The sequence below is a fragment of the Mesoplodon mirus genome, assembly GCF_964341445.2.
Source record: "Mesoplodon mirus genome assembly, chromosome: 4".
Taxonomy (NCBI): Eukaryota; Metazoa; Chordata; class Mammalia; order Artiodactyla; family Ziphiidae; genus Mesoplodon; species Mesoplodon mirus.
The window spans coordinates 83,012,768-83,035,688 of record NC_138979.1 but is presented as its reverse complement, the minus strand read 5'-3'; the positions used below and the strand labels follow the sequence as shown (position 1 = coordinate 83,035,688).

Here is a 22,921-nt window from a genome sequence, read left to right as displayed (position 1 = left end):
GAAAAGCAAATCAGAAACATAGTGAGATACCACTACATGCACAACAGAAATGCTAAAGTCAAAGCAAAACAAAACAATTATACATGTTGGTAAGGACGTGGTGCCACTATAATTCTCATTCTTGCTGTTGAGAATAAAAAATGGTACAAACACTTTGGAAGAAGGTCTGGCAATTTCTTATAAAACTAAACCTACACTTACGATATGATCCAGAAATTCCACTCCTGGGTATTTATCTAAGAGGAATGATAATATTTATATTTCATTTATATGAAGTTCTGAAATAGGAAAAATTAACCTGTGGTAGAAAAAAATTAGAACAGTTGCTGCCTCTAGTGGGTTGGAGAGGAGACAGACTGGGAAAAGGCATGAAAAAACTTTGCAAAGTGATATATCCTTATGGGGGTTTAGGTTACAAAGAGGGGTGAATGCATTAATCAAAGGTCACTGAGGTACAGCTGTTATGGAAAACAGTATGGAGGTTCCTCAAAAAATTAAAGGCAGGACTAACTGCCATATATGATCCAGCAATCCCACATCTGGGTATATATCCAAAGGAAATAAAGTCACTGTCTTGAAGAGATATGTGCACTCCCATGTTCAAAGCAGCATTACTGACAGTAGCCAACATACAGAAATATCCTAAGCGTCCACTGACAGATGAATGGATGTAGAATTATTCAGCCTTGAAAAAGAAGGAAATCCTGCCATTTGCGATAAGATGCATGCATCTTGAGGGCATCATGCTAAGTGAAATAAGCCTGACACAGAAAGACAAATACTGCATGATCTCACTTAAATGTGAAATCTAAAAATGTCAAACTCATAGTAACAGGGAGCATAATGGTGGTTACCGAGGGCTGGAGGGGTGGGGGAAATGGGAAGATGTTAGTCAAAGGGAACATACTTTCAGTTATGAAGTGAGTAAGTTCTGGAGACCTAATATACACCATGGTCACTATAGTTAATAAAAAGGTACTGTATCCTTGAAATCTGCCAAGAAAGTAAATCTCAAGTGTTTTCACCACACACATAAAAAGTAACTATGTGAGGTGACAGATATGTTAGTTAGCTTGATTGTGGTAATCACTTCACAATGTATGTATGTAATATGTATATAAGTATTATATATATGTGTGTTTATTTATATATATATATATAAACAACATGTCATACACCTCAAATATATATGACTTTTATTTGTCAATTATAACTCAGTAAAGTTGGGGGGGAAGTCATTGAATGATACTCTTGAGACTGCATATTTCACTGTATGTAAATTTTATAAAAAAACAAAAACCAAAAACCCTATAAACAAATGCTGAATTCTAAGTATTTAGGGGTGAAGTGTATTGATATCTGTAAGTTATTTTGAAGTGCATCAAAGAAATTAGATGAACTGGTAGGTGGAAGAATGAGAGACAGATGCATAACTATGTAACAAAGCAAATATAATAAAAAGTTAATTGTAGAATTTAGGTGGTGAATGTTCACTGCACAATTCTTCTAACTTTTCTGTTTCAGAATTTTTAAAATAAAATGTTGGGGGAAAAAATGCCTGATTGGCTTTCTTAACCAGCGTTACACCATATAGGTATGATATAGATATGTGTATAGAAAGGTGTAAACATTATATACACTTATATACACAGAAATATAGAAATAGCTATGCATTTTATATCTTATTACTACACCTGAAGGAATCATGCTTAATATTGCCAAAATACTAGTCCTTTAATTTTCATTCATTTACTCGTCAAATACTTATAAATTATTATCTATTATATTATACACAGGGCACTCTGCCTTGTGCCTTGGAAATAAAAGCTCATATTTTAAAATCCTAATGTATGCCAATCACTTAATCCATTTATGTGCGATACTTTATTTAAGTATCTGATAGCAAGCATCAGCCCTGCTTCACAGTTCTGAAATTACAATAATTTCAATACTTATGCATAAGTGATTATAGTTTTTCTAATTTGGATTCTGTAAACATATTTACTTTTATCTCTAAAAGTTTAAAATAAAAGGTAAATTTTTGGCTTGGTGTTTAAGTACTTGAGAGCAAACTACAGCATATGAAATAAAGGATTTTCCTTTAAGCGTTAGCATCTTAGGGGAGTTACTTTGATTTTCTTAATCAATTGTGGGTATGTCTTATAACTTGGAGGAAAAAACAAGGTGTAAGGGCTTTACTTTATCTCTGGGAAAAGAGGCAGCAACTATTAGTATTTTCTGTGGCCTTCAATTATCTTTTTGGATAACAGAGTGGCCCAGATTGTATATTTTATGATCACACTTTTCTTTCTTAGCTAGTGCCAGAAAGCATCCTAGGATTTCTTCTCACATTAAAAACAAAATTTAAATTTTATGCTGTTGATCTATGGAAAAGAAAGAACTTAGAAACGAGCAAGTATCCATAAGAATAAACATTAAGCTCGCAACACTCACCAAAGAGTCATACTTGCCAGGAGGCAGGCATACTGAGTGGAAACATAAGGTTAAGTGGAAAGTTCTGACAAACACCGCAGGCTAATGTTAAAGAGACCTCTGTTAAGGCCAGAGTCACACAAGTGGCTGCAGGAAGTGACCTAACGCACCACTCATGGTTCGCAGAAAAGGATGTTGCAATGCCTTGCCTACAGATTATTTTTTAGAGAAGGGAGAGTGGGAGGGCTGCAGCCTGAGAATCAACTCTGGGACAGTCTGATGTTTCACAGTACATGTTGTGTGGATGACCACAGAGGAAGGCTTTTAAGGAAGTAGCTGATGGCCTGTCTGCCACTGCCATGCTTCTATATAAAGCACTGGTTATTAAAGCAGGTGTCTGGAGATTGAGAGCAAAATAACAGAAAATGAACAGATTTCAGAGTTAGGGCTAGGTACAAATCTCAATTTTGTTACTTACCAGCTGAGTAATTTTGAGTAAACTTCTTTACCAATCAGAGCCTCTATTTCCTCAGGAGTATAATGAAGATAAAACCACCCACCTTGCAGGGTTGCTGGGAGCATGAAATGTGATCACATACGTAAAAAATTCTGTTCAGTGCCTAGTATAAAGTAAGCATCTTGTACACATGAGTCTGTCTGTCTCCTTTTCCCTTCACATGTAAACCCTGGGTTTTATGAATGCTAGAGAAAACATTATTGCAAAACCTCTCTGTCACTAACAACCGTGGTAGAGCGGAGACACTAAGAGGAAGGACCCTCCAAATCTCACCCCAGGCCATCAGACATTCTTCTGTCAGCGTGAAGAGGTGAAAGTGCATCCGCCATTTCTAGACTTCCTGAGGCACCCCAGTATGAAATGTTGTTAAAAGTTTATTCAGGGATATGCTTCAACCTTTAAAAATTGTATCTGTCCAGTCATCCTGAAAAAACTGCCAAATCTAGCACTGGCCATTTGTATGAACAATCTCCTAAGTGCTTTTGGCAGTTCGAATAATTAGGTAAAATGTAGTAAATTCTAATTCTCCTTAGCTAGGAAAATCATTCAATTTAGTAACCAGAAATAACTATCATTCTGCAGAGATGGTAACACCCAGGGCAAGCTGTCACGCACCTAGGAGGTTCAAGCAATTATTTCTTAACGGAGACTTTGCAATTTGTTAAAAACTTCTTACTAAGAAAATTTTCACACATATATAAATGTTTAGCAAATCCTCATGTATCCATGACCCAGCTTCAGTGATTACTGATGACTGTTTTAAAGCTGGAACTTGGAGATATTATCTAATTTATTTATCTCGGACAAAAGCAATACATTTTTAAAGACATGCACCTTCGGAATGGTATTCCCCTTGCGGGGAGGCGGACACTTTAGGAGTCCTTACAATGAAAACCTCAAAATCACAGTGGAAATTACCTAAATTCTGTTGGTTAAAAAAAAAAAGATCATATTGGTGTCCCTCTCCCTAAATAACTTCAGAGAAGGACAGATCCTCCAAGTTGTGTGGACTTTTTACTTTATAGAATCCCTTCTATGAGTAACAATTCCATGAGTCTTTCCAAGGCCCTCTGGAAGACAACGACCACAAGGAAAAGGAACGAGGAAAAGGGCTAGGGGAGGCCAAGCGGGCATATGAGAGCCGCTGAGCAAAAATGAAGGGAAAGTGAAAGTAAATGCACAGAGGCTTAAATACATTCCAGACCAGAGTCCCATAACAGTAAGCCTTCTTCTAGTGTAACTTTTAAACCCAGCATCATCACACTGCCTTGGAGAACCTAATCAGCCACTAACCCAACTGCTCTCATCACTTCTCCAAAGTCATCGTGAACTCTCACAAAGGCATCTGCACAGCTGCCATGTTTCTGTCCCCTCAACCACTCTCTATTATAAAGACAAGCACTTGTGGCATATAACTGAGTACCATTTGCTGATCCTGCTGTGGGAAAGGCCTCTATTCTTCTTAGGAGACAAAACCAACCTTGCTGCAACCAGATACAGACATAAGCAAAAGAAAGCAACCCCCCCACCGACTCTCTTAGAGCCTCAAATTATATGAAAACACGAGGTGATTCATGTGGATGGGCTTGGCTTTTCACTAATGAGAAAGCTTGGATTCCTGAGCTGAGCTCTAGAAACTTCCAATTAAGCAGGCTCGATGAGGACGGGTGACATCACCAAGCTCAGCAGCGAGCTTCAGGCCTAAACACATTAATCAGAAGGCTCTGTGGTTAATTTATACACATGACGTCATACAGTCTGAGCTGTGGTTCCTTCCTGCCCCATGAGAAGTATTCACTGTCATCTGATTTAATTCACGTTAAAGGAACTTCCATTTCTTTAGGTTTCAATGTGAGCTTCAAAAACTGTACGTAACCAGCCATTATTCTACAGAAAATAAAGTGGCCAAGGCCTCTTTCTAAGGCCTGGCAACCTGGAGCTTCATTCTCTGAAATGGAGCATTTACACTTCTCTAAGACCTGAAGAGAAGCCCTGTAAGGCTAGTAGGAGTCACATCTTACTAGCAGGAGTCACACATTGAGGCCAACAGTACCTTGGAGAAGATAATGCTGTCCACTTCTTCACTGGGTGAGTGAAAGAGGTCAGAATCACTCCCAGATTCTCTTTTAAGGACACCTTGTTTTGAGGCACACTCTCTGCCCAATCCAACATCCAGGAAGTTATCACATTCTGAAAAAGAAAATTTATTCAACCACTGCTTTAAAAAAATAAATCAGTTTCTTTTCATTCCAGCCTTTTAAATCAACCAACTGATCAATCTCCCTCCCTCCTCAAACTAAGAAGCTGTAAAGGACACAGTCGAATTAGTAGCTTTCAATTCTCAGTTGATACAGTTACTACAGGACAACCATGAGTTTGTCATGTAAACCACAGGTACAGAAAGATAAAACAATGATTTAGAACCATAATTCCACCTATGTATTTAAATAATGATCTTTTCCTCCCAGTAGTTACAGAATTTATATCTTTTGCTACCAAAATCAGAAGTTCCTTATTAGGAAACTGTGATAGGGTTTGTGGGCAATTTCTGTTTTGAGACTTAAGTTCTTTCTGGAAACTTGTTACTTTATCAAAGTACCGAGATAAAAGACAAAGGGGGAGCATAACTAATAAAATGTATCCGTGTATGAAACTCACGGGTTCTATTAAGCAATAACAGAAATATAACTATTTAAATTCTCCTACCTTAAATAGATCTGACATTGGATGAATAATGTGATGAAGAAAAATATATAATCTAGAATCTGTTTTCAGTTCAACAACTAGGATATGGACTCTGGTGAACCAGACAGAGGGGGCCTTGATAGAAATATTACATTGGTACATCTAGGGATTCTAAAGATTTGTATGCTTAAATTAGCAAAGTATTTAACCCATTCTCTTCTTTAACTCTGTAAACAAAAAGGACATGTGACCTGATAACAACAGAGATAAAAATATCTCTATGTACATAGTGAAACCAAGAAAGACATCAACCTCCTTCAAGAAATTTTGAAGAATGAAGCGTTTCCATTCTAGTTAGCATTATGCATGATTTGGAAAAACATACGTATGTTTATCAAACCTGATTTGGAAAAACATACGTATGTTTATCAAACCTGCAGGTGATACTAAGTGATGAGGGACACAGTAGATAACTTGGCTACCTAGCAGTTCATGAGAACTCTACCTGGAGATTTTGCTTGAAAGCAAATTCAAGGAGTTGACAATACAAGGTTATGGCAAAACAAACAGAAATACTCATAGTTTTAGGCTCTATTAAGAGACAATGCACCCAAATCCAAAATGGGGACAGTCTGGCCAGTATGTGCCACCAACACTGCACCTATACTCCTAAATATTGATAAATTAAATTAAAACACTGATAAACAAAAATGCATGCATGGTAATGAGGTCACCATGAGTGGAAACACCTGAGATACATTCAGGTTGCAGAGGAGCCTGAAGAAAATGTGTCTGAAGATGGCTGCAGATTTGCCCTCTGCCATTCAGGAGGGAGAACAAAGTCCACCAAGTGGAAGCCAGAGCTTCACTATAACGCGGCTTCAGGCCATAGGCTGGCAGCCTTAGAAAGTCATGAGGCTTGTTCACCAGAAGGGCTGGAGCAAAGGCTGAGTGACTGTGGCAAGACATTTCGAAAAAGCTGTCTGCGCAGAAGTGGAAGTGGAGATTGAACTAGATGACCCCTAATGTCTCTTTTAATTTTTATAGTCTATGCTTAGACAATAAGTGTGTGTGTGTGTGTGTGTGTGTGTACAGGTCTGTGTTCAGAGATAATGAGAAGATGAAGTTTTTCTTATCTAAATTAACTAATAATTGATCATCAATCAATAAATAATTTGCCCTGCATTAGCCCGGAATCTTAGAGGAAGGGTCAAAGAGCCACTGCACTGATACAGGTCATGAATCACTTGTCAGTAAAATTACCTTTTCTATTAGTTAGGCATTTGACTAGGTATTGGGAATTATCCAAATAAAAAGAGATGCCTAATGTTGGTGTCTATGTGGGGGGGGGCAGTAGTTTACAATTTTGTAGTAGAAATGAATATATTAAGAGGTAATTTCAACACAGAAGTACAGAAAGGATGCCATAGGAATAGAGGCACGGCCCGCAGATTAATCTGAAGATGTTTCAGTTAAAGAAAAAATTACCTTGGTCCATTTCAGTCTTGGTCCAAACTATTTCTGAGTGTGTTAGTTAATGGGAATAGCCTTGCCTTTAAAAGACTGGAAATCATGGGGATTCTGGAGTTTTGGTCCCTTTTTTTCCCACATCCCAGAGTATGTACTAACTTAGGTGGAGCTGGTGGCTGTGATTTTTCTACTTGTTCCCCCCACACCTTTTCCCCACTTGGAAAAATCAAAAACTCCACTCCATGGATGAGGGGAAAATAGGGGGACTGGCCAAGGAAAGAAAGGGCTGCCGCAGCAACTATGCTAACGTGCTAGCTGTCCAGCTGGCAGTCAAACAGACCACGTCCCAATTCCAGACCTGGAAAACAGAGCAGCTCAAGACATTCTAATGGAAAATCCACGGGGAAGATCCAGACTCAGCCCTGGTAGGAATACCTCACCCAGAAAATAAATCCAAGCCAGCACTACAAGGGACCACAAACCGAGTGTGGGATGAGAATCTGCTGCTGTGATACAATGTTGGTTGGTGAGCTGGGGCGGAGGGAAGACTATGAAAACAAGGAACAAGGAAGAGAAAAGGACCTTAAGCCATTATGAAACCCCACAAATGGAAGTGGGGGGGACCCTAAGACAGAGCTAATCTATACCCCATTTCACATGTGTTGACAAGTTCTCAAAATGAATGAAATCTTTCCTTTCTTCTTACATGCCCCCTTCCTAAGGAATAAAGTGGAGCAGCAAACAAAGGTATAAACAGGAACGAATGATCATTGGTTTCAGAGTGAGGCTGATGTGGCTCAAATCTGGATCTGAATACTTACAGCAAAAAGATCCCAGGCAAGAAGGAATTTGACCCTCTAAGTCTCCATTTCCATACCAATGAAATGGGATGATTTGTACCTCCCTAAAATAGTTGTAGGAATGGTTAGAAATAATTTATACATATAGTAACCAGAACTCCACCCCTGAGTACACAGCAGGCAAGCGGTAAACATGCCTAATGGAGTTAAGGCTTCATTAAACTGTAACGTGTGATTTGACAAGTATCCAGTAAGGACATTACACCTTGAGGTGGGCCAGCCCCATTTTATGCCCCATATATAAATCTGTCTATAACTTTTGTGTCCTGAGCCACTAGCTTTTTAAAAGCTAACAAAATGTGTACTTTTAAAGTGCTATCTAGTCTTTTAGGTTTCAATTATACATATGTAAACAAATTATAGTTGGGGAAGGGTAGGAAAACTTACCAGCAGCCCACTCACTGGGCTTTGCTGAACCATGTTAATCATAATGCATCTGTATTTATTCCTATTTAAATAGGTTTGCATTCATCCTGGATTGAAGAGTATACAAAGTGATTTTAAATGTTACTATCTTATTTAGTCTAACACTATTGCTCTCTTGAGCTGTGTTTAAAAGTAAAAGAAAGAAACCTACATGACTGAAAGTACCTAGAATTCACAAAAAACTATGCCTAAAATAAAAATCTCAGGTCTGAAGTTCAGAAGCATAATCCAGATCTTGGGTTTTGATAAACTGAAGTTTAAAAAGAATCACTCTAAAAAGACCAAAGTCTTTTGGGGGCTGGGGTATGGAGAAGGTCAACAAAATTCAAGATTATGCCCTTGGGAAAATGCTCAGGGGTTCAAAATTCATTTCCTTAAATGAGTAAAATAAACTGCAGCATGTGAAGAAACTTCCTGTGAATATTCAAATTATGAGGCAACCTCTACACAGCAGACAATTTCACTGCTTGAGTGGTTGAGAGTAATTACACTTTTAGAAAAAGCCCCAAACAGCTTAAAGAACCAATACATAGTAAGAACTATACTTTTAAGTAGAAGATTCTAGGGGGTAGAGATAGGGAAAACGTAAGTTAAATCTGTGAACAAGGTCAGTCTTATAATATTCGGAGACCCGAGACACAACTACAGCATAATAATATCCTTTAACCTCTTTCTCCACGTGAGAGAAAAATAGAAAAAAAAATTTCATATTTGTTCTGACACTTCCTTTGGAGCAAAGTCAGAGGATTGAGAATCAGTAGGAAACTTCTCTGGAGATAGAGGATTTGAACCATCTGTCTTTAAATTTAATACTACTGCAGGACATCCACAGCTAAACTGTCTCTAAAAGACCAGTAAATGAAAACTCTGTAATTTTTAAAGCAGGTCAGTGAAAATTGGAAAGGTTAACAGAGGTTTTGTTGGGTAAAGTCGACTCAAGAGCCCAAAATGCAAATTACCAGCTGCAAGAACAGGCACAGAGACTTCAGTTACTCACCAGGTCATTCAGACTCTTCCCTTAAAAAAGGCCAGTAAGGCTTTAGGGATGGAAGACAATAGAGCACATAGACATTAGGGAACGTACCTTACGTCACAGTGAATTAGTGGCTAAACTTGGATAAAAAGTTGGGATTCCTAACTAACCACAGATCATGTGCTGTGTCATTAACCAGCAAGGTCTTAAGAGCATTTTACCCTCATCCAATGTTACTAATACCTCATGGGTGCTTAAGGAAAGACTCAATTGCTGACAATACTTCCAAAGATTATGGCTCTCAACCTTGGCTACAAAGCAGAGGAACCAGCGGAGCTTTTAAAGATTCTGATGCGCAGACCACACCCCAGCCCAATTAAATCAGAATCTCTAGGGACAGGACCCAGAGATCACTACATTTTTAAAGCTCCCTAGGACTTCTGGGAAAGATGGCGGAAGAGTAAGACGCAGAGATCACCTTCCTCCCCACAGATACACCAGAAATATAGCTACACGTGGAACAACTCCTACAGAACACCTATTGAACGCTGGCAGAAGACCTCAGACCTCCCAAAAGGCAAGAACGTCCCCATGTACCTGGGAAGGGCAAAACGGAGAGATTCCCGCACAGAGGATCAGTGCGAGAGGCTTGTCTGCTCGCCCGCTGGGGCGGGCAGCGCTGGAAGCTGAGGCTCGGGCTTCGGTCAGAGCGCAGGGAGAGGACTGGGGCTGGCGACGAGAACTCAGCCTGAAGGGGGCTAATGCGCCACAGCTAGCCGGGAGGGAGTCCGGGAAAACTCTGGAGCTGCCGAAGAGGCAAGAGACTATTTCTTCCCTCTTGGTTTCCTGGTGCGCGAGGAGAGGGGATTAAGAGCGCTGCTTAAAGGAGCCTCACAGACGGGCACAAGCCGTGGCTGAAAGCGCGGAGCCCAGAGACGAGCATGGGACGCTGGGGCTTCTGCTGCCTCCGCCAAGAGGCCTGTGTGTGAGTGCAGGTCACTGTCCACGCCCCCCTTCCGGGAGCCTGTACAGCCCGTCACTGCCGGGGTCCCGGGATCCAGAGACGGCTTCCCTGGGAGAACGCACGGCGCGCCTCGGGCTGGTGCAACGTCACGCCGGCCTCTGCCACTGCAGGCTCGCCCCGCACTCCGTGCCCCTCCCTCCCCCCGCCAGCCTGAGTGAGCCAGAGTCCCCGAAGCAGCTGCTCCTTTAACCCTGTCCTGTCTGAGCGAAGAACAGAAGCCCTCCGGCGACCTACACGCAGAGGCGGGGCCAAATCCAAAGCTGAGACCCGGGAGCTGTGAGAACAAAGAAGAGAAAGGGAAATCTCTCCCAGCAGCCTCAGAAGCAGCGGATTAAAGCTCCACAATCAACTTGATGTACCCTGCATCTGTGGAATACATGAAAAGACAAATCATCCCAAATTGAGGAGCCAGGAGTCAGTGCTGTGCCTCTGAGGTGGGAGAGCCAACTTCAGGACACTGGTCCACAAGAGACCTCCCAGCTCCACATAATATCAAACGGCAAAAATCTTCCAGAGGTCTCCATCTCAACACCAGCACCCAGCTTCACTCAACGACCAGCAAGCTACAGTGCTGGACACCCTATGCCAAACAACTAGCAAGACAGGAACACAATCCCACCCATTAGCAGAGAGGCTGCCTAAAATCATAAAAAGTCCGCAGACACCCCAAAACACACCACCAGACGTGGACCTGTCCACCAGAAAGACAAGATCCAGCCTCATGCACCAGAACACAGACACTAGTCCCCTCCACCAGGAAGCCTACACAACCCACTGAACCAACCTTAGCCACTGGGGACAGACACCAGAAACAACGGGAACTACGAACCTGCAGCCTGCAAAAAGGAGACCCCAAACACAGTAAGACAAGCAAAATGAGAAGACAGAAAAACACACAGCAGGAGAAGGAGCAAGATAAAAACCCACCAGACCTAACAAATGAAGAGGAAGTAGGCAGTCTACCTGAAAAAGAATTCAGAATAATGATAGTAAAGATGATCCAAAATCTTGGAAATAGAATAGACAAAATGCAAAAAACAGTTAACAAGGACCTAGAAGAACTAAAGATGAATCAAGCAACGATTAGAAACACAATAAATGAAATTAAAAATACTCTAGATGGGATTAATAGCAGAATAACTGAGGCAGAAGAACGGATAAGTGACCTGGAAGATAAAATAGTGGAAATAACTACTGCAGAGCAGAATAAAGAAAAAAGAATGAAAAGAACTGAGGACAGTCTCAGAGACCTCTGGGACAACATTAAATGCACCAACATTCGAATTATAGGGGTTCCAGAAGAAGAAGAGAAAAAGAAAGGGACTGAGAAAATATGTGAAGAGATTATAGTTGAAAACTTCCCTAATATGGGAAAAGAAATAGTTAATCAAGTCCAGGAGGCACAGAGAGTCCCATACAGGATAAATCCAAGGAGAAATATGCCAAGACACATATTAATCAAGCTGTCAAAAATTAAATACAACGAAAACATATTAAAAGCAGCAAGGGAAAAACAACAAATAACACACAAGGGAATCCCCATAAGGTTAACAGCTGATCTTTCAGCATAAACTCTGCAAGCAAGAAGGGACTGGCAGGACATATTTAAAGTGATGAAGGAGCAAAACCTACAACCAAGATTACTCTACCCAGCAAGGATCTCATTCAGATTTGATGGAGAAATTAAAACCTTTACAGACAAGCAAAAGCTGAGAGAGTTCAGCACCAACAAGCCAGCTTTACAACAAATGCTAAAGGAACTTCTCTAGGCAAGAAACACAACAGAAGGAAAAAACCTACAATAACAAACCCAAAACAATTAAGAAAATGGGAATAGGAACATACATAGCGGTAATTACCTTAAATGTAAATGGACTAAATGCTCCATTCAAAAGACACAGATTGGCTGAATGGATACAAAAACAAGACCCATATATATGCTGTCTACAAGAGACCCACTTCAGACCTAGAGACACATACAGACTGAAAGTAAGGGGATGGAAAAAGATATTCCATGCAAATGGAAACCAAAAGAAAGCTGGAGTAGCAATTCTCATATCAGACAAAATAGACTTTAAAATAAAGACTACTAGAAGAGACAAAGAAGGACACTACATAATGACCAAGGGATCGATCCAAGAAGAAGATATAACAATTGTAAATATTTATGCACCCAACATAGGAGCACCTCAATACATAAGGCAAATACTAACAGCCATAAAAGGGGAAATTGACAGTAACACATTCATAGTAGGGGACTTTAACACCCCACTTTCACCAATGGACAGATCATCCAAAATGAAAATAAATAAGGAAACACAAGCTTTAAATGATACATTAAACAAGATGGACTTAATTGATATTTATTGGACATTCCATCCAAAAAAAACAGAATACACATTTTTCTCAAGTGCTCATGGAACATTCTCCAGGATAGATCATACCTTGGGTCACAAATCAAGCCTTGGTAAATTTAAGAAAATTGAAATGGTATCAAGTATCTTTTCCGACCACAACGCTATGAGACTAGATATCAATTACAGGAAAAGAGCTGTAAAAAATACAAACGCATGGAGGCTAAACAATACACTACTTAATAACGAAGTGATCACTGAAGAAATCAAAGAGGAAATAAAAAAATACCTAGAAACAAATGACAATGAAAACATGATGACCCAAAACCTACGGGATGCAGCAAAAGCAGTTCAGAAGAGGGAAGTTTATAGCAATACAATCCCACCTTAAGAAATAGGAAACATCTCGAATAAACAACCTAACCTTGCACCTAAAGCAATTAGAGAAAGAAGAACAAAAACATCCCAAAGTTAGCAGAAGGAAAGAAATCATAAAAATCAGATCAGAAATAAATGAAAAAGAAATGAAGAAAATGATAGCAAAGATCAATAAAACTATAAGCTGGTTCTCTGAGAAGATAAAAAAATTTGATAAACCATTAGCGAGACTCATCAAGAAAAAAAGGGAGAAGACTCAAATCAATAGAATTAGAAATGAAAAAGGACAAGTAACAACTGACACTGCAGAAATACAAAAGATCATGAGAGATTATTACAAGCAACTCTATGCCAATAAAATGGACAACCTGGAAGAAATGGACAAATTCTTAGAAATGCACAACCTGCCAAGACTGAATCAGGAAGAAATAGAAAATATGAACAGACCAATCACAAGCACTGAAATTGAAACTGTAATAAAAAATCTTCCAACAAACAAAAGCCCAGGACCAGATGGCTTCACAGGCGAATTCTATCAAGCATTTAGAGAAGAGCTAACACCTATCCTTCTCAAACTCTTCCAAAATATAGCAGAAGGAGGAACACTCCCAAACTCATTTTACGAGGCCACCATTACCTTGATACCAAAACCAGGCAAGGATGTCACAAAGAAAGAAAACTACAGGCCAATATCACTGATGAACATAGATGCAAAAATCCTCAACAAAATACTAGCAAACAGAATCCAAGAGCACATTAAAAGGATCACACACCATGATCAAGTGGGGTTTATTCCAGGAATGCAAGGATTCTTCAATATACGCAAATCAATCAACGTGATACACCATATTAACAAACTGAAGGAGAAAAACCATGAAAATCTCAATAGATGCAGAGAAAGCTTTCGACAAAATTCAACACCCATTTATGATAAAAACCCTGCAGAAAGCAGGCATAGAGGGAACTTTCCTCAACATAATAAAGGCCATATATGACAAACCCACAGCCAGCATCGCCCTCAATGGTGAAAAACTGAAACCATTTCCACTAAGATCAGGAACAAGACAAGGTTGCCCACTCTCACCACTCTTATTCAACATAGTTTTGGAAGTTTTAGCCACAGTAATCAGAGAAGAAAAGGAAATAAAAGGAATCCAAATCGGAAAAGAAGAAGTAAAGCTGTCACTGTTTGCAGATGACATGATACTATACATAGAGAATCCTAAAGATGCTACCAGAAAACTACTAGAGCTAATCAATGAATTTGGTAAAGTTGCAGGATACAAAATTAATGCACAGAAATCTCTGGCATTCCTATATACTAATGATGAAAAATCTGAAAGTGAAATCAAGAAAACACTCCCATTTACCATTGCAACAAAAAGAATAAAATATCTAGGAATAAACCTACCTAAGGAGACAAAAGACCTGTATGCAGAAAATTATAAGACACTGATGAAAGAAATTAAAGATGATACAAATAGATGGAGAGATATACCATGTTCTTGGATTGGAAGAATCAACATTGTGAAAATGACTCTATTACCCAAAGCAATCTACAGATTCAATGCAATCCCTATCAAACTACCACTGGCATTTTTCACAGAACTAGAACAAAAAATTTCACAATTTGTATGGAAACACAAAAGACCCCGAATAGCCAAAGCAACCTTGAGAACGAAAAATGGAGCTGGAGGAATCAGGCTCCCTGACTTCAGACTATACTACAAAGCTACAGTAATCAAGACAGTGTGGTACTGGCACAAAAACAGAAAGATAGATCAATGGAACAGGATAGAAAGCCCAGAGATAAACCCACGCACATATGGTCACCTTATCTTTGATAAAGGAGGCAGGAATGTACAGTGGAGAAAGGACAGTCTCTTCAATAAGTTGTGCTGGGAAAATTGGACAGGGACATTTAAAAGTATGAGATTAGATCACTCCCTAACACCATACACAAAAATAAGCTCAAAATGGATGAAAGACCTAAATGTAAGGCCAGACACTATCAAACTCTTAGAGGAAAACATAGGCAGAACACTCTATGACATAAAGCACAGCAAGATCCTTTTTCACCCTCCTCCTAGAAAAATGGAAATAAAGACAAAAATAAACACATGGGACCTAATGAAACTTCAAAGCTTTTGCACAGCAAAGGAAACCATAAACAAGACCAAAAGACAACCCTCAGAATGGCAGAAAATATTTGCAAATGAAGCAACTGACAAAGGATTAATCTCCAAAATTTATAAGCAGCTCATGCAGCTCAATAACAAAAAAACAAACAACCCAATCCAAAAATGGGCAGAAGACCTAAATAGACATTTCTCCACAGAAGATATACAGACTGCCAACAAACACATGAAAGGATGCTCAACATCTTTACTCATTAGAGAAATGCAAATCAAAACTACAATGAGATATCATCTCACACCAGTCAGAATGGCCATCATCAAAAAATCTAGAAACAATAAATGCTGGAGAGGGTGTGGAGAAAAGGGAACACTCTTGCACTGCTGGTGGGAACGTGAATTGGTACAGCCACTATGGAGAACGGTGTGGAGGTTCCTTGAAAAACTACAAACAGAACCACCATATGACCCAGCAATCCCAGTCCTGGGCATATACCCTGAGAAAACCATAATTCAAAAAGAGACATGTACCAAAATGTTCATAGCAGCCCTATTTACAATAGCCCGGAGATGGAAACAACCTAAGTGTCCATCATCGGATGAATGGATAAAGAAGATGTGGCACATATATACAATGGAATATTACTCAGCCATAAAAAGAAACGAAATTGAGCTATTTGTAATGAGGTGGATGGACCTATAGTCTGTCATACAGAGTGAAGTAAGTCAGAAAGAGAAAGACCAATACTGTATGCTGACAAATATATATGGAATTTAAGAAAAAAATGTCATGAAGAACCTAGGGGTAAGACAGGAATAAAGACACAGATCTACTAGAGAATGGACTTGAGGATATGGGGAGGGGGAGGGTAAGCTGTGACAAAGCCAAAGAGCGGCATGGACATATATACACTACCAAACGTAAGGTAGATAGCTAGTGGGAAGCAGCCGCATAGCACAGGGAGATCAGCTCGGTGCTTTGTGACCGCCTGGAGGGGTGGGATAGGGAGGGCGGGAAGGAGACGCAAAAGGGCGGGGATATGGGAACATATGTATATGTATAACTGATTAAATTTGTTAAAATAAATAAATAAATAAATAAATAAATAAATAAAGCTCCCTAGGTAATTTCAATGCACAGCCAAAATCGAGAGCCCCAGGATTAGTCCTTAATAATACATTTATAGTTTTACCATATTAAGAAAACTTTATCACATATACATATATGCACAGCACATACGCCTTCACAGATGAATTAACAAATCATAAAGCCACATGTGGGGGCCTCCCTGGTGGCGCAGTGGTTGAGAGTCCGCCTGCCGATGCAGGGGATACGGGTTCGTGCCCCGGTCTGGGAGGATCCCATATGCCGCGGAGCGGCTGGGCCCGTGAGCCATGGCCGCTGGGCCTGCGCATCCGGAGCCTGTGCTCCGCAACGGGAGAGGCCACAACAGTGAGAGGCCCGCATACCGCAAAAAGAAAAAAAAAAAAAAAAAAAAAAGCCACATGTGAAAACTTAATACTGAAGTGAAATTTAGGTAATTACGTGTTCATTTTCAACTGTGAGATAAAATGCCTACAAACCCAAATCACGTACACCCCTTCTTCTGATTTATCCCATTAATGCTCATGAAGGACAGACCTTGAAATCAAACAATCTGTTATTAGAGTGGGAATGTGGCTCTAGAAAATGAACATTCTGGATGCAGTTATTCAAGCAAATTGGAAGTTGGAGAATCCCCGCGTACCTGGGCTCTGCATGGGAGCCAAAAGAGATGCTGCATCTGGGCACGGCTCAATGGTACACCAGCTTTCTCGGTTTATCTGAAGAAAAAGAAAAAGAGATTGACTTTCAGACAGTGAAGTAGTGTGGGGTGTTTATACAGCTGTTGCAAGTATATCTACCACACCAACACTCCTATCTTTTTCTTTAATATTTTATTGCAAAGTGGGTAAAATTATGTCAAGAAAAAACCTTTTTCACAACACAACAAGGCACTCTATACTCAATTAAGACTCTAAAGAAACTGTCAGTAAAAGTTAGGCATATGGGGCTTCCCTGGTGGCGCAGCGGTTGAGAGTCTGACTGCAGATGCAGGGGACGTGGGTTCGAGCCCTGGCCTGGGAGGATCCCACATGCCGTGGGGCAACTGGACCCGTGAGCCGCGGCTGCTGAGCCTGCGCGTCTGGAGCCTGTGCTCTGCAACGAGAGAGGCTGCGATAGTGAGAGGCCTGTGCACCGCGATGAAGAGTGGACCCCGCTCGCCGCAACTAGAGAAAGCCCTCGCACAGAAATGAAGACCCAACACAGCCAAAAATAAATTAAAAAAAAAAAAGTTAGGCATATAAAAGCAAATGGAAAAAAGATATACAAAGAGGAAGATCATGGTTCAGGCCAATGGTGAAATAAAAAAGAAAAATAAGTTAACAAGTGAAAAGGATCAAATACTGAAATATGCATTTCACATCCTAGGTTGCAACTTAGAAAATGCAAAAATAATTCCTATTTATTCAAGAATTACTGTATCTTGGGCATCAGGTTAGGAATTCTACATATATTATTGCATTTAATTCCCACACTAGCTCCAAGAAGTTAGTAATATCTCTATCCAAAGAATAGCTACGCTTGGAGGAGTTGCTAAGGTAATAAATGGCAGGACTGGGAATGGAATACAAACCTATGTGATTCTAAAGCATATTAAGAAGCACATACACCCGCCCTAAAACATTTTTTTTTAATTTAGCCTTTACAACTCCAAACCATCTTAACATTATAACTTTCTACTTTCATTAGATTAAAAATAATGTAATTTTTAAAACTACCATTAGAGATTTCAACAGCCCTCTCTCAGTAATTGATAAAACAGGTAGACACAAAATCAGCAAGAATATACATAAAGAACCCAATTGGAAAACATCATCAACCAATTTGATTTAATCAACATATACTGAGCCTTTTACCCAACAACAGAATACACATTCTTTTCAAATGCACATGGTATGTTCACCAAGATATAATATATTCTGTCGTATAACACAAGTCTCAAATTTGAGGATTAAAATCATATTAAACATGCTCTTTGACGACAACAATATCAAATTAGAAACAAAATCAAAAAGATATCTGGAAAAACCCAATATTTAAAAAAATTTTTAAAAACACTTCTAAAAAGAAATCTTAAGGAAACATTAAATATTAGAAAATATTTCAAGCTGAATAAAAATAGAAATACCACATATGAAAATTTGTGAGATACAGCCAAAATAATGCCTAGAGCAAAATTTATAATATTAAATCCCTATATTAGAAAAGAAATGTCTCAAATCAGTGATCTAGGCTTCCACCTTAAGAACTTAAGAGAGCAAAATTAACACAAAGCAAACATGATAAGTAAAACAAAGAGCAGAAATCAGTGAAAGAGAAAATAAAAATAAAATCAATAAGATCAAAAGCTGGATCCTTACAAGATCAGTTTACTGATATCAGTAAAACTTTAACTAGATTGACCAGAAAAGAATTCTAAGTTAAAAATTACCAGCATCAAGAATTTAAAGGGGGACATCACTAAAGATCCTACAGACACTGAAAGGATAATAGGGAAATATCAGTATTACGAATGAGAAATACACCAAGTTAGATGAAATGGAAGCATTTCATGAAAGACACAAACTACCAAAATTCTTTCAAAAAGATACAGATAATCTGAACACCCTTATTCTATTAAAGACATTGAATACATAGTTTAAAACCTTCCTGTAAGGAAAACTCCAGGCCCAGATGACTTCAGAGGTGAATGGCACCAGACGTTTAAGGAAGAAATAATAGCAATTCTACACAAACTCCTAAGGAAAACAAAAGAGGAGGGAACAATATACAGCTCATTTTATAAGCCCAGCATTACCCTGACACCAAAACTAGACAAAGCCGTAAGAAAACTATAAATCAATATCCTCAGGAACATAGACAAAAAAATCCTGAACAAAAATTAGGAAACTGAATCCAGCAATATAGAAAAAAGATAAACATCATGACCAAGTTCATCCCAGTAAAGCAAGGCTGGTTTAACATTTGAAAATCAATTTATTAACAGACCAAAACCTCCCACAAACTAATGATTATCAAGAGATGCAGAAAAGAATTTGGCAAAATTCAACATCTAAAACTCATAAAACACTGAAAACAGAAAGGAAATTCCTCAACCTGATAAAGGGCATCTATTTTAAAAATCCTGATACTTCACTCTGAGATCAAAAACAAGGCAAGAATGTCCACTCTCAGCACTGTTATTCAATATGTACAGGAGGTTCTAGCCAATGCAGTAAAGCAGAAAAAGAAATAAAATGCACAGATGTAGAAAAGAAGTAGTTTTACTACTTTATTCATAGATGGCATGATTATCTATGGAGAAAATCTCAAGGAATCTACAAAAATGCTACTAGAATAAACCAGTTTAGCAAAGCTGAAGGTTATAAAGTCAATGTACAAAAAAAATCAATACTAGTCCTATATGTTAGGAGTGAACAATTAAAAATTAAAGTTAAAAACAAAACTAATACAATTTACAATAGCATCAAGAAATATAAAATAATTAGGCATAAATTAATAAAATATGAGCAAGACCTGTACTCTAAACACTGCAAAACACTACTGAGAAAAATTAAAGCAGTCTTAAATAGAGACACCATGTTCATAGATCAGAAAACTCAATTCTGTTAAATTGTTAATTCTCCCCAATTCATCACTACTTGATCTCAAGACTTACTATATATAAAGGCTTTTTGGGGAGACTGGTTCAGGATGGCGGAGTAAAAGGACGTGCTCTCATTCTCTCTTGCGAGAGCACCGAAATCACAACTAACTGCTGAACAATCATCGACAGGAAGACACTGGAACTCACCAAAAAACATACCCCACATCCAAAGACAAAGGAGAAGCCACAATGAGACAGCAGGAGGGGCGCAATCAATAAAATCAAATCCCATAACTGCTGGGTGACTCACAAACTGGAGAACACTTATACCACAGAATTCCACCCACTGGAGTGAAGGTTCTGAGCCCCACATCAGGCTTCCCAACCTGGGGGTCTGGCAACGGGAGGAGGAATTCCTAGAGAATCAGACTGAAGAGTAGTGGGACTTGACTGCAGGACTTGGACAGGACTGGGGGAATCAGAGACTCCACTCATGGAGGGCACACACAAAGTGGTGTGTGCATCGGGATGCAGGGGAAGGAGCAGTGACCCCACAGGAGACTGAACCAGACTTACTTGTTAGTGTTGGAGGGTCTGCTGGGGTGGCTGTGGCTCACCGTGAGGACAAGGACACTGGCAGCAGAAGTTCTGGGAAGTACTCCTTGGCGTGAGCCCTCCCAGAGTCTGCCATTAGCCCAACCAAAGAGCCTGGGTAGGCTCCAGTGTTGGGTTGTGTCAGGCCAAACAACCAACAGGGAGGGAACCCAGCCCCACTCATCAGCAGACAAGCAGACTGAAGTTTTACTGAGCTCTGCCCAACAGAGTAACACCCAGTGCTACCCACCACCAGTCCCTCCTATCAGGACACTTTCACAAGCCTCACAGATAGTCTCAACCATCAGCAGACAAGCAGACTGAAGTTTTACTGAGCTCTGCTCAAAAGAGCAACACCCAGCGCTACCCACCACCAGTCACTCCTAGGAAACTTGCACAAGCCTCATAGATAGCCTCATCCACCAGCAGAAGCAATAAGAACTACAACCCTGCAGCCTGTGGAACAAAAACCACAATCACAGAAAGACAGACAAGATGAAAGGGCAGAGGGCTATGAATCAGATGAAGAAACAAGATAAAACCCCCATAAAACAACTAAATGAAGTGGAGATAGGAAACCTTCCAGAAAAAGAATTCAGAATAATGATAGTGAAGATGATCCAGGACCTCGGAAAAAGAATGGAGGCAAAGATCAAGAAGATGCAAGAAATGTTTAACAAAGACCTAGAAAAATTAAAGAACAAACACCTAGAAGAATTAAAGAACAAACAGAAATGAACAATACAATAAGTGAAATAAAAAATACACTAGAAGGAATCAATAGCAGAATAACTGAGGCAGAAGAACGGATAAGTGACCTGGAAACAGGATGGTGGAATTCACTGCCATGGAACAGAATAAAGAAAAAAGAATGAAAAAAAATATAGACAGCCTAAGAGACTTCTGGGACATTAAACACAACAACATTTGCATTATAGGGGTCCCAGAAGGAGAAGAGAGAGAGAAAGGACCCGAGAAAATATCTGAAGAGATTATAATCAAAAACTTCCCTAACATGGGAAAGGAAATGGCCACCCACGTCCAGCAAGTGCAGAGTGTCGCAGGCAGGATAAACCCAAGGAGAAACACACTGAGACGCATGGTAATCAAAATGGCAAAAATTAAAGACAAAGAAAAATTACTGAAAGCAAACAAGGGAAAAATGACAAATAACATACAACTCCCATAAGGTTAACAGCTGACTTCTCAGCAGAAACTCTACAAACCAGAAGGGAGTGGCATGACATATTTAAAGTGATGAAAGGGAAGAACCTACAACCAAGATTACTCTGCCTGGCAAGGGTCTCATTCAGATGTGGCGGGGAAATCAAAAGCTTTACAGACAAGCAAAAGCTAAGAGAATTCAGCACCACCAAACAACAAATGCTAAAGGAACTTCTCTAAGTGGAAAACACAAGAGAAGAAAAGGACCTACAAAAACAAACCCATAACAATTAAGAAAATGGTAATAGGAACATACATATCGATAATTACCTTAAACGTGAATGGATTAAAATGCTCCAACCAAAAGACACAGGCTTGCTGAATGGATACAAAAACAAGACTCATATATATGCTGTCTACAACAGACCCACTTCAGACCTAGTGACACATTCAGACTGAAAGAGGGGGAATGGAAAAAGATAGTCCATGAAAATGGAAATCAAGAGAAAGCTGGAGTAGCAATACTCATATCAGATAAAATAGACTTTCAAATAAAGAATGTTATAAGAGACAAGGAAGGACACTACATAATGATGAAGGGATCAATCCAAGAAAAAGATATAACAATTATAAATATATACGCATCCAACATAGGAGCGTCTCAATACATAAGGCAACTGCTAACAGCTATAAAAGAGGAAATCGACGGTAACACACTCATAGTGGGGGACTTTAACACCACACTTACACCAATGGACAGATCATCCAAACAGGAAATTAATACGGAAACACAAGCTTTAAATGAAACAACAGACCAGATAGATTTAATTGATATTTATAGGACATTCCATCCAAAAACAGCAGATTACACTTTCTTCTCAAGTGCGCTCGGAACATTCTCCAGGATAGATCACATCTTGGGTCACAAGTCAAGCCTCAGTCAATTTAAGAAAATTGAAATCATATCAAGCATCTTTTCTGACCACAGCGCTATGAGATTAGAAATCAATTACAGGGAAAAAAACATAAAAACCACAAACACATGGAGGCTAAACAATACGTTACTAAATAACCAAGAGATCACTGAAGAAATCAAAGAGGAAATAAAAACATACCTAGAGACAAATGACAACGAAAACATGATGGTCCAAAACCTATGGGACGCAGCAAAAGCAGTTCTAAGAGGGAAGTTTATAGCTATACAAGCTTACCTCAAG

General features: G+C 39.3%; 1 protein-coding gene across 9 annotated transcripts in view; it reads right to left on the bottom strand.

The window, feature by feature from the left end:
- Positions 1 to 22,921, bottom strand: part of AKAP13 (A-kinase anchoring protein 13) — a 369,334-nt gene that overhangs the window by 92,763 nt on the left and 253,650 nt on the right. For all 9 annotated transcript variants that reach the window (XM_082618886.1, XM_082618888.1, XM_082618887.1 and 6 more), the window contains 2 exons: positions 17,004 to 17,079; positions 5,004 to 5,140 (listed from right to left, as the gene is read on the bottom strand). In XM_082618886.1, the coding sequence (XP_082475012.1) occupies positions 5,004 to 5,140; positions 17,004 to 17,079 (213 nt within the window). The remainder of the gene's footprint in view (positions 1 to 5,003; positions 5,141 to 17,003; positions 17,080 to 22,921) is intronic.